Source organism: Dioscorea cayenensis, chromosome 10 (genome assembly GCF_009730915.1).
Source record: "Dioscorea cayenensis subsp. rotundata cultivar TDr96_F1 chromosome 10, TDr96_F1_v2_PseudoChromosome.rev07_lg8_w22 25.fasta, whole genome shotgun sequence".
Classification (NCBI taxonomy): Eukaryota; Viridiplantae; Streptophyta; class Magnoliopsida; order Dioscoreales; family Dioscoreaceae; genus Dioscorea; species Dioscorea cayenensis.
Genome location: NC_052480.1, coordinates 19,345,550 through 19,357,314, shown reverse-complemented (window position 1 = coordinate 19,357,314; position 11,765 = coordinate 19,345,550). Strand labels below are relative to the sequence as shown.

The window sequence follows — 11,765 nt, the reverse complement described above, 5'->3', positions numbered from 1 at the left end:
CCCATGGGTATACCCGCAGAGAAGGGGGGTTATTTTGGAGAATCCCCGCTCTGTCGAGGCGGATCTCCGCGGGGAACGGGGATTCTCTGCCCTACTTACATCCCTAGTTTTCTTTATCTTTGTATTAAAAGAAAATAATGCATGTAAAGTAAGGAGTCCCCATAATTTCATTTTTTTTTTATTTCAAAAATGTCCCTAAAGATATCAAGGGTATTTTAGTCATTAAAACTCGGATAGAACGCGTGATGTTTTTCTCCAAATTTTATTATACTTTTATATTTAATTCAGTAAAATGTCAATTTTTTTTTACACAATGATGGTTACAAGTTCTCAAATATTCTTAAATGCAATGATTGTGTTTATGCGTTATTCCCAAAATACCCCTTCCGGGTTGAAGGGGTAGTTTAGTCATTAACGCCGGTTTAAAACCTCGTCTCTGCTGTATCTGATCTCTATGCGAAAAGCCGCGAACTAAACGACGAGAGAGAGGGAAAGAGCGAGGAAGAGATGAGGGCGGAGAGGAGCCACGGATACTGCGTTGCGATCCGGACAATGCCGCCTTGCTCGATCTCTCGATGTTCGCACGCTTTGGTGCCTTCAGGTTGTGTTTTTTCCCTTTTTTGTTTCAGTGAGATCGGTTCTGCTTTTCAATTTTTCCGGATCGGAGGGTTTTTAGCTTTTGATGTTTTTGTTTGTTAAAAATAACTTTTCCTGGTTTTCTTTGTGTTTTTGAGTGAGTGATCAGTGAACAATGTTGTTTTAGCATTGCATCTTTTGTTAAAGTTGAGAATTTTCTGGTTTTTTTTGTTTGAGTGAATGATTTGTAAAAATTGTTATTTTTAGGGTTGCATTGGTGAATCTTTGTGACTCTTTTTGTTTGTTAGAAATTGAGATGTTTTCTTTGTGCTTTTGAGTGACGATTTGTTAAAAATGTTGTTTTTAGGGCTGCACTGGTGAATTTCTGTGATTTTTTTTGTTAAATTTTATTTTGGTAAGCATCGGTTGGACTTTTTAAGGAGTGAAGAGACGCAAAAGAATAATATATAGATGATTGCAAGCGTTGCCGGCACGTTTGGTGGAATTTGTTATATTCGCCACCAAAGTTTACTTATTATTTTTTGTGGTTAAATTTGAGTTTTGTCTTTCGTGGTATTTATATGAAGTGTTGGTTGTAGTATGAGAAAGGAAATTGGGCTGATTTGTTATTGTTAGGCATTCTAATTGATTTGGTGTTTTTGATCTGAGTGTGACGTTGCAGTTATTTGACGTGGTTTATGCTTGTAATTAATTTGGAATGCCGCTGTGTTCTGCTTGTTTTTAGTACAAGGGTGAGAATATTCTTCTGCAGTGCGTGTTTGATTTTTATAAAGAAGTTAAGAGGAGTAGATGGGAGTTTGGTGGCATAATTTGATGTTTGTTGTTAATTAAGTTTAAATAATTGGAGAGTCAAAGGATGTTCATTTCAAGCTTTGTGATTTTCCTGGAAGGTTTTCTGAATAGTTAGTATTTTGGTTGAAGCTATTTCACCCTTTAGGATGTCTATTTTGTGTTTTTAAAAAAAAAAATCTTGTTACAAATTGTGTTTGTGGAAGTATTTGTTATGGTTTTGTCCCCTTGTTTACATGCTTTTCACGAATTAATTTGTTTCCTTTGATGCTCATTATTAAAAGTAATATGCATTAGTAGTGTTTCTAGTTCATTATTGAGCTAGGAGTTATTTTTAAATTTTTTTTATAATATTTAGGATTAACTGTTCTTATCTATAAACCTTTAGATGATTCAACATCTGGATCACCTCGGTGGCTTGGAAGAAGCCTTTCTTGTGTTTGCATTAAACGAAAAGGGGCATATGAACGTATTGGTAACAATCTGACACCAATACAGGCAAGTTTCCGTCAGATTGCTCTGAAAACTCTGGTTGTTTAAGCAATTAAGCTTCACCATATATTATATTGGTGCTCATATTTTAGTTTCTAAAGTTATTCATCCCCTACTTCCCTTTGTTTATTTGGAGTTTCAATGTTTTAACCATCTCTTTCCGTTTATGTCTCATAGATTTATTGCGTTTCATATTTTTGCTATCATCTGCTTTGAATTTACACTTGATAAGATAACTGACTTCAATTTTTTTTTTCTTTGGATATAAATTTATGACAGTAATATTTTTTACATAAATTTAGATATGGTTTATGCATTTTTGCCTCACTTGCATTAGGAAATTAGAAATTATCAGATGAACTTCCGTTGTGCAGGTTGAGAGACTGCAGAGATTGAAATATCGTATGGAGGTCTATTTTGATGCCTCTAGACATGAGCATCAGGTACTCAGCCATTGAAACATTTTGACATGCTTAATGAGATAATAAAAGCTTATTAGGATGTTAGCATTTACTTTATATTTTTCACATGATGCGTGATTGGAAATGCCAAGATTAAATGTTGTGATTGGACAGATGTTGACATAATATTACATTCTGTACTCAGCCATTTTATTTCCTGATTTTTGGTATATGTCAAAGTATATGGGGACTTCATGCTATGACCAACAAATTTTAAGCTAAAATCACTTTTGTTCATGAATTATCATTCGTAGGCTACTCTTGGATAATTTGTTGGTCTTACTCTTTCTTTATCTCCACTTTTGCCATTAAAGCTTTCGGAGACTTGCCAAGGTTTGCTACCTTGGATAATTTGTTGTTATGAATCGGATGGAGGGTTACCATTGGTACCCAAATTACCTTTTCCAAAATTTGAATTTATAAAGCTTCTTTTGGTACAACTATCTTCATGTGACATCTGTATATCAATGTCTTCGACGCTCTCATGCATCCAGACCTCTTAGATGTAGGCGAGTGGCCTTGAATTTATTGATGTCTTGCTTGTGTGCTTTGTTCAGTAGTGTAGGCTTAAAAGCTCAGAATTAGAAGATGCAGCCTAGAATGTATTTTTACGCATAATCGCTTACTCGTATTATTGCTTTTGAAAATTTTACAAATTTTACAGGAAGCTTTGAGGGCGCTTTGGTCTGCTACATACCCAGATCAAGAACTCATCGGTCTGATATCTGATCAGTGGAAACAAATGGGATGGCAAGGCAGGGACCCATCAACTGACTTCCGGTAATCAATAGCTTCATCAGCCTGATTTCTGTTTGTCATCATACTCAATTGATTTGCTTGTTTAATAGGGGTGCTGGATTCATTTCATTGGAAAACCTTCTCTTCTTTGCGAAAACTTTTAATGTGAGTCCAAATTCTTGTTTCACTTTCTCGGTGCATGTATGCTCTATCGTTGCCATTTTGCAAGTATAATTTGTGTTATTTGATTTTCAGGCTTCTTTTCAGAAACTTCTTAACAAGCAGGGTGGAAAGCGCTCTGCATGGGAATACCCATTTGCAGTTGCTGGGGTGAACATCACATTCATGATCATGCAAATGTTGGATCTTCAATCTTGTAAGGGCTCTTTCCACTGATAACCACCAAATTGAACGAATTCTTCCCATTCTGAAAATCATTTGATTGTTCGATTGTTTCTGGATGGTTTGTCTGCAGTTGCTATACTAATTCCCTGACGGTTTATCTGCAGCTAAGCCAAGGACATTTATCAGAACAGTCTTCATCCAAATGATATCAGGTGAGCCTGCAAAAAGCTGAAATAAATTACACTGCCTTTCATTTGATGAATCTTGCTGCAATCAGAATATAACAATTTGTTACCCAGAGGATGAGTGGGCATTCGACTTGCTTTATTGTGTCGCATTCATGGTGATGGACAAGCAATGGCTAGAAAGGAATGCGTCGTACATGGAATTCAACGTAAAATGTTGCCTTAATTAGTTTTATCTACTAATCAGTTGTATGCAGCTTCTTGTGCTCAAAATCGAGTTGCCTTTGTTGCATTTGCACAGGAAGTACTTCGATGTACCCGGCAACAATTAGAGCGGGAGCTTCTATTGGATGATGTGATGAGGATAGAAGACATGCCGTCATACAGTCTCCTTTCCCAGTCATGAGGATTTTGTTGAGAGCCTCAATGATATCTTCAAGTGTACAGTTTCGATTTCGCCTTTTTCTTTCTTTGTTGCTTGTGTTCATTCGAATCATCTTTTGAGTTTTTCAGTTTAAGAGCAATGTTTATATAATCTTTTGTTAGCAATGCCTTATTCACCATTTGTCAAATTCAATTCCTGTCAAACCATCACTGTTTGATTTAATTCACCAGACAATTTTCTTAAACTTCACAAGTTGAGAGAACATCTCGGTTATTTTATCAGATATGTCTTGTATACCCCAATAACAATAAGGTCACAAGTGTGCTTTTTCTTCCTAAACTAAAGCAGTGCATATGTTATTTATTTATTTATTTTTCTAAAAAATGCTAAATCGGAAATTTTGAATATGAACCAAAATTGCTTACCTTTATCATATTTTAGAAACTGTTCCTTATCGATTCATTTTAGTTCGAGGATGTAATTAAACATTTTTTCGAGTTAAACTCTCGTCAGGTCAAAATCTCTATTCATCATCATCGCCATTGTCATTGGCATAACATGAATTCAGGTTCGAGATCTTCAATCTTAAAGTGCCTCTTCAATCTCATAAACCCTATAGAAATTTTGCCTATACATACACAAGCCAAGCAAAACTAGGATAACAATGACACAATAATGACAATTTATATATAAACACTTACATATTCAACCACAGAAGTTAAAACTAATAATAAAATAAAAATTAAAAATAAAAGAAGAAATTCATACTTCTGCGAAGGATGTTACAGTTCTGAATCCATGGTTCTCTGGCAAAGCAGCATTTCCGGGTCTAACAGAGATTATCACTTCTAACCCTGTTAATTATATGCTTTGAATAAGTGACACCAGAGAGAAATTAATTTCCACATATAGTTTGCTGAGAAAATAAGAAATCTTGCCAATAAGGTAGATATTTTACATTGCACTAGCCAATTGTATTGATATGCAAAAATTTCAGTCTCACAAAAAATTTCCCAAGCTCTTTGTAAATACATATAAGTCTCTAAATCGATGGCAATAAGATACTAACACAATACTTAAACAAATGCTTTAAATAACAGGAAATCAAATTACAATAAGAAAAGCTCAAGTAGATATGATAAACACATGCTAACAACCATTTCCTTATTCTCCTTTGAGAGAAAGAACCACTTTTCTTGTCTTTATATGAGCCCAGAGTAATGTGGTTAAACCCAACCTATTTTAACCATGAGTTAAAGGTTCTAACCAATGTTAAGGAGTTTTCGCAATAATGACAAGGTTTCTATAAAGTTATGTAGAATTACAAAGTCAGGAAGTGTTCCGCAAAATTAAGAGATTTTTAGAAAGTACATTAAAAAAGATTCAGATTTCAAGGAGTCATGAGCAACCAAGAACTGCAATTGAACAATCCATATACTATACTGTTAGCATCAGTTCAGTGTATAACAAAGGTTTGAACCTATCCTCCATTTTTCAAGCTCAAGTTTCCTTTATAATGAAAAACCATAAAAACAAACTCAGCCACAAGCACATGTGGTTTTCCCTTACAAGAATGTACACTACTGGACTAAACGTCACAGGCATACGTCACCTTTCGAATTGGTAAAACTAGTCATCCCTTGTTAGGTCCAACAATAACCGGGAGATGATCAAGTCTAAGTGAATGAGAAATATACTCAATCTATTAAAAGGAAAGGAAAAAAACATATACATGTTAAAATAATTACCTGCAGCTTTTGCAGCAACAGCTTCCTGATAGACATCTGTTAGAAATAAAACTTGTGATGGCTCATCTACACCAACTGACTGTGAGATCTCTAAGTAACTGCATGGTTCTTTTTTGTTCCTATAAGCAAAAGGAGAACAGAAAGTGTTCTACATGTCAAAATATTTATGCTTAAATATTGAAGGCACTAGATATAAAGTTTCTTAATGAAAAACTACCCAGTTGTGGTATCAAAAAATCCACACAAGTATTTCCTCAGGTCACCATAAGTTGTATTCCTAAAGATGAGCCTTTGAGCTTCTCGACTACCACTAGAATATATATACACCTGCAATAAAATTGAATAATGATAATTTAGTGAATTGAATGATATACAAACGAAAAAGGATTCCCCAGAAGGAAATTTATTAAAGTCACTAATATGAACCATTAGAATTGTAAGCATTGTAACAAAAGGCATTCCAAATGAGCAGAAGTCAAGCACAATTAGTTGAAACAGTTGGATTATATTCAAATAAACCTTGGAAATTGCCCAGTTTTAGTTGCCATACATTCCATACTCCAGGGCCCACTGTACATTTAATCAAATACATCAAATTTAGTTGAAAAGAAACGAGTTTCTTGGATCTCTTTTACCTTAACAATATGCAGACAATTATCTTCCAGGCAATTCTATAACTTATTTTAGGTTAAAGTCTACAATTGGTGGTCCAAAAAAGTTTGACTTTTTGTCATGTTATTGATGGTGTGGAAGTTCATGTGTTTGGTTGATTATTCTAGGTTGAATTCAGTTGTAATGTCATGGAAGGACCCAAATAAACCTATTAATGGTTCAGAGACCAAAATAAATATTTTTGTATTGTTTAAGGACAAAGTGAGCATAGTTTTCTAGTTTAGGAACCAAAGTAAGCATGTCGATGTTATCCACAGATTAAAGTAACATTTTTCTGGGTTTAAGGACCAAAATGAGCAGTTAGCTATATTACTGACCAATTCCGGACTCTCGACTTTATTTTATGACTTCTGCCATTTATTTTTCTCAAATTAAAAACTTTTCAATTCTAGCAGAGGCTCACGATACACAATTATATGCATCTCACGTTCTACATGTGGTGGTGTAATCACCATCTGCCCTCATGGCCGCAAAATGTGTCTGTAGATGTGAATTTGGTGTGAATCTCAGTTCAAACAGAGCGACCATTCCTCAGTGACAGACAAAAAATGCCTAACAGAATTTAATCCTTTCCATCAAAGTGTATTTATTTCTTTGCTATAGGAATCATGGGGTTCATGAGGAAGCAAAAGTGATTTCTGAGTAGCATCTAATAATAACAACAGTTACTAATGACAATAATTCTTGTCAGATAGTGATTAAAGATGGTTGTGAAACAAAACAATATCACCTTGATGCCATGAGCATGCCACTTCTTCAAAGCTTCAGGAACATCTTCATAAACTACACCTTGCAGTTCATTACTTTGGAAGCCAGTTCTCCATATATGTCCCTGCAGTAGAAATAAAACCAAATTAACCATTGAGTTTGAACAGCTGATGACTTACTTGAGTCTATCATGGGAATCACTTGGGCCTGCCTGCAGTTGTTTAAGAGCAGTTATTTTTCTGTCCGCAGCTATCATGGCCCTGACATTAGTAACCAATGATTCGATCACCGCCTCCTTTCCAGCATCATCTGGTGGAATAGGTACAGATCCTGAAATTCCTTTCTCTAAGTCATCTTGAACCTGTAAAAAGGTTAATAACAAAAGAATAAAAGAGTTACTTGTTGAAATATTTATTTACTTATTTATTTATCTCGGGGATGAGAGTAAAAGTATTTGTCAAAATGCCATGGGATTGCTGACTGGGATGCAATTCACAAAAATCCAACTCCTTTTTTAATTATCTTTTTAAAGCCCAATTTTTTATTTTTTATTTTATTTCAAAATGGTAAGTCTCCCATTCTTAAAAGGAAAAGGAGAACAGAAATAAGCCTCCTTGACCAAAAATAATAAATAAAATTAATTAATTAAAAAGCCACCTTTCCGGAGGGATATCAGCTCCTCGCTGAAATGTCTTCCCTCCATGTAGTTTCAGTGGGGAATCCTAACAGAGGTCTTACAAAAAACACAGTGAAAAACTTCCTCATTACACATATTGTTGTGTACTCCCTATGTGAGAGTCCGACATTTGTTTTAGCTTCTCTCACAAATACACTCACACTATAAGTGCTTGGTAATTGGCTCGGCTTAGGGTTGTTTTGTATCTTTCTCCTATTAAAGGTTAGTTATACACAAAATTTTTCTTTCTTTACCTTCATGTTCTAATCCTGAGCTTCTTCTCTACACCTTCAATAAAATATTACCAAACATAACTTTAAACAAGTTCATAACATGCTGACTATATACATGCATGTAGCTATCTCCTAACCGCTGCAAAGTAGTTATATATTACATTCATGAAGAAAATATCACTTGAGGGAACACATAGATACAAGCCATTCAAACTTCAAGTCATTTGCTAAATTTCCTACACATTCAATAAAAGAGCACGCGAATACTCAGTGACCGCTGCTGTTATCAAATTTCAAATACAGAAATCAAAATGCACAATTCTCTTACTTTTGAGCAAACAATCTAGTCAAGATGGATCAATTCACTAAGCAAACATCAAGCAAAAATAATACATGAAAAAGAGCTCCACATATAATGCTCTTTACATTATAATGGATAAAAAAAAAACCCAGTTTATTCTATTATATACATGATGAATAAGCAGGATGAGAATAAGAATGCTACCAATTATACTATATAAATATTGCACCGGCAGTAATATCATTTTGAATTGCCAATTAACACTCCAAAAGCTACCAGTGTCACACTGAAAGATGAAAACATCATAAATCATTGTAGGAAACTATTCATTTTGCTCTATTCACAATGCAATATGGACATAAAGGAAGCTCCATCTTACTTAGAATTGGACAGAGCATTAAAATATAAACATCAGTCTAATGCTCATCGGGGGATACACTTGCGATGTATAAACATCAGTCTAATGCTCATCGGGGGATACACTTTGATGATGGAAGAAAATTTGTCAAACCGCACTTCTAGGTGATTGTTGAAGACCGTATAAGGCCTTTTCAGTTTGCATAAGTTAAAGCCATACCTTTTATCAAACTGAAGTGAAGATTCCATGTATACTTTCCTTTTAAAATCTCCATTCAAGAATGTATTCATGACATCTAATTGTTGTGGTGGCTAGTCTAGGTTTGTGGCATTCAATAGAAGTACTTGATTGTGTTGAGTTTAGCTGCATGCCTAAATATCTCAAAGTGGTCTATACCATAACTCTGTGTGGATTCTTTTGCTACCAGTTGTGCCTTGTACATTTCTTAGGTCCCATCCGAGTTGTACTTGGCAGTAAGCACCCATTTGCATCCTATAATTTTCTTACTTCTAGTAGATCTACCACATCCCAAGTCTCATGTTTGTCACAAGCCTTCATTGCCTCAAAAATAGCTACTATACATACTAGATCACCTAAAGCATCTTGCACATTTCTGGGAATGTGTACACAAGGTAATTTTGAGATGAAAGCATAAAACAAAGGTGATAATTTCTATTTTTTTATGTAAGATGATTTGTACATGAATGACCTCCTTTCCTTAGAGCAATCAGGATTTCTAAGAGATCAACAGATTTAATTTTTACCCAGAGTCTCAGACTAAGAAATAGAAGAGATTTTACTTTTGGTTGAATTCATCATCTCTCTAGGGTCACATTCTTGGCCTTGCTTCAACAAGAGGCCTTCTTCATCTCAAAAATATTTTTCCCTTGCAAAGGCACATAACTCATCCTTTCTACTTGACTTCGCACTCAATTTTGGTCCCGAATCACAATCTTATAATGGAATCGAGGAAATTCTTTCCAAATTTTCTTTTCCTGAGATATCTTGTTCCATTTCTCTGAGTGTCACGTTGTCTTCACTCTTCACCATTCCTTTTGTTTGTGGTGATAGGAAAAATTCTCTCAGATGGACTATAAACCAAGGTTGTATGCTCAATTTGAAAACTATTTTGAAACCATCGTTTTATTTCCCAATCTTCCCTTGAAGATGAGACTTAAAGAACATTTGTGTTTCAAAAAATGTCGCATCCATTGTTACAAAAAGCTTTTGAGAAATAGGTTCAAAACATTTATACCCTTTTTGTTTAAGGAATATCCAATAAAAACACATTTTTACGCTCAATTCCAACAATAATTCCCATGGATGAGAGGAAAAGCAATATAACAAAAAAATTTTAAAAGGGATATCAGATATCAACTGGGATGTAACGAAACAACTTTTGAAAATATTTACAGGAGTTTGAAAATTTATTACTCGAGATGGCATCTGGTTAATTAAAAATGTAACTATGAGAATAGTTTCACCCTAAAGATAGTTAGGTACCTTAGTTGTAAATAACAAGGCCCTAGCAACTTTAAGAAGATGACTTTTATTTTTCTAGAACTCTATTCCAATAGGGTGTGTCAACACAGGAGCTTTGATGTAAAATGCCATTTTTGCAGTGAGGAAGACAATAACTATGATGCTTTTGCCAATTTGGCGAAGTTTTCAAATTAAAGAAGAGATGTAAACAACTTTGGGACAGAAACTTTAGACAGTGAAAATTATATGTTCTAACCCTAAATGGCAGGCACGACATGATATCCACTCTTACTAGAAGCAGAAATAGAATTGAAACAAGTAGTTGGAGTTTTCACATCCAAGTTAAATCCATCTTAAAAAACATAAAGCCCACTCTAGATGACACTTTTCAAGAGCAAGTCTTGAAACTCCCTAAGAAGGTGAAAGAAATCTGCGTCGACGAACCAAGATTAGTGGACAAGTTTGCTTATTGATGAGCGATTACACATAGCTAGTTGGGAACATGGAGAATGTGCAAGAACGATAGAAAGTGAGAAAATGGTGAGACCTTTTCCTCAGCAATAGCATAGAGAACCCATTTCTGCTATTGGAAGAATAACACTAACAAGGACAGCATAGAAGAGTGAAAATTATCTTTGTAGACTAAGGAACCTGTAACAGTAAAGGATTTCACAGACACATTTGAGGACTGAAGGAGTTTGCCAAGGGTTCTATTTGTTCCTTGGTAAATAAAAACTCTTTGGGGAATTGTTGCCCTTGATCTTTAATTGAAATGCTTGATTCTCACCCTTTTTTCCAAATAAAGGCCTATCATGCAACTTCTAGCATGTTTTATGCATATGCCCAGGCTTCTTGCAATGATCACACCACGAGTTCTGTAGCATTCATCTGCATCAAGTTTCGGATCTCAAGACAATAATGGCAAACTTTCTAGTTCTGATTGTAGCTTTCCATAATTCGGTTTTTCCTTTTCATCACATGAGCCACCCCTTGCCTCTTGCCATACCTCTGAGAAAAAATCTCACATATTAGGTAGGGTTTTTGACCTAAAATCTGACTTTTCACCCTATCTAAGTTTCTTGGTTTTCTCGGGTAGGAAACATGCAGACTAGGTCATTTTCTTCTTTTCTGAGGTACCTTGCACTGCTAGTGAAGCATTCCCATTTAGTGTCACGGTAGAGGTTAGGTTCACGCATCAATCTGTTTTGTATCTCGCTGCAGTCAGGTTGTCAGATCACAATCTTCGATTGCAAATCCAATGCAAATTTATAAGCCACACAATCACCATGAAACTCCCCTGATTGCCACATGCTGGTAAACATGGAATCATCTTCTGCTGATATTTTCAGTTCACTCGTCAAAGTGTCCATCCCATGGATTACAACAATTCTAACATCTTCCAAACATGTCACATACTCCTTTTCCATTCAACATGGGCAGCCAATTGGAGAATTTTGGTCATTGAAGAGGCGTGGAGAAATCAAATTTGATTGTTACTTGTAGTTGTGAGCGATGTCAATTCCTTCCAAGTATGTCAAGCCTGGTTGACCTACTATGATTATTTTCACCATCTCCTTGATAGCAATACGTAACTG

At 35.1% G+C, this 11,765-nt stretch overlaps 2 protein-coding genes across 2 annotated transcripts; one reads left to right on the top strand and one right to left on the bottom strand.

Moving 5' to 3' along the window:
• Window positions 1-470: 470 nt before the first annotated feature.
• Window positions 471-4,245, top strand: LOC120270963 (ELMO domain-containing protein A). Its single transcript, XM_039278053.1, has 9 exons — window positions 471-601; window positions 1,775-1,884; window positions 2,253-2,321; window positions 3,004-3,119; window positions 3,188-3,242; window positions 3,333-3,453; window positions 3,587-3,634; window positions 3,722-3,816; window positions 3,909-4,245. Exons 1-9 carry the CDS (start codon window positions 508-510, stop codon window positions 4,011-4,013), a joined length of 813 nt encoding a protein of 270 aa, XP_039133987.1. The 5' UTR covers window positions 471-507; the 3' UTR covers window positions 4,014-4,245.
• Window positions 3,464-10,999, bottom strand: LOC120270964 (probable bifunctional methylthioribulose-1-phosphate dehydratase/enolase-phosphatase E1 1). Its single transcript, XM_039278054.1, has 7 exons — window positions 10,958-10,999; window positions 7,332-7,481; window positions 7,143-7,244; window positions 5,958-6,067; window positions 5,741-5,859; window positions 4,761-4,846; window positions 3,464-3,640 (listed from the first exon to the last, which is right to left on the bottom strand). Exons 1-7 carry the CDS (start codon window positions 10,982-10,984, stop codon window positions 3,617-3,619), a joined length of 618 nt encoding a protein of 205 aa, XP_039133988.1. The 5' UTR covers window positions 10,985-10,999; the 3' UTR covers window positions 3,464-3,616.
• Window positions 11,000-11,765: the final 766 nt, after the last annotated feature.

Excerpts from the sequence above, each read along its gene's own strand:
- LOC120270963 (XM_039278053.1), top strand. The coding sequence starts at position 508 with ATGAGGGCGGAGAGGAGCCACGGATACTGCGTTGCGATCCGGACAATG. Across the intron at positions 3,243-3,332 it reads TCTTTGCGAAAACTTTTAAT|GCTTCTTTTCAGAAACTTCT; the intron begins GTGAGTCCAAAT and ends TTTGATTTTCAG. Across the intron at positions 3,635-3,721 it reads CTTCATCCAAATGATATCAG|AGGATGAGTGGGCATTCGAC; the intron begins GTGAGCCTGCAA and ends TTTGTTACCCAG.
- LOC120270964 (XM_039278054.1), bottom strand. The coding sequence starts at position 10,984 with ATGATAGGCCTTTATTTGGAAAAAAGG. Across the intron at positions 7,482-10,957 it reads GCCTTTATTTGGAAAAAAGG|GTTCAAGATGACTTAGAGAA; the intron begins GTGAGAATCAAG and ends ACCTTTTTACAG. Across the intron at positions 6,068-7,142 it reads GGCATGCTCATGGCATCAAG|GTGTATATATATTCTAGTGG; the intron begins GTGATATTGTTT and ends ATTTTATTGCAG.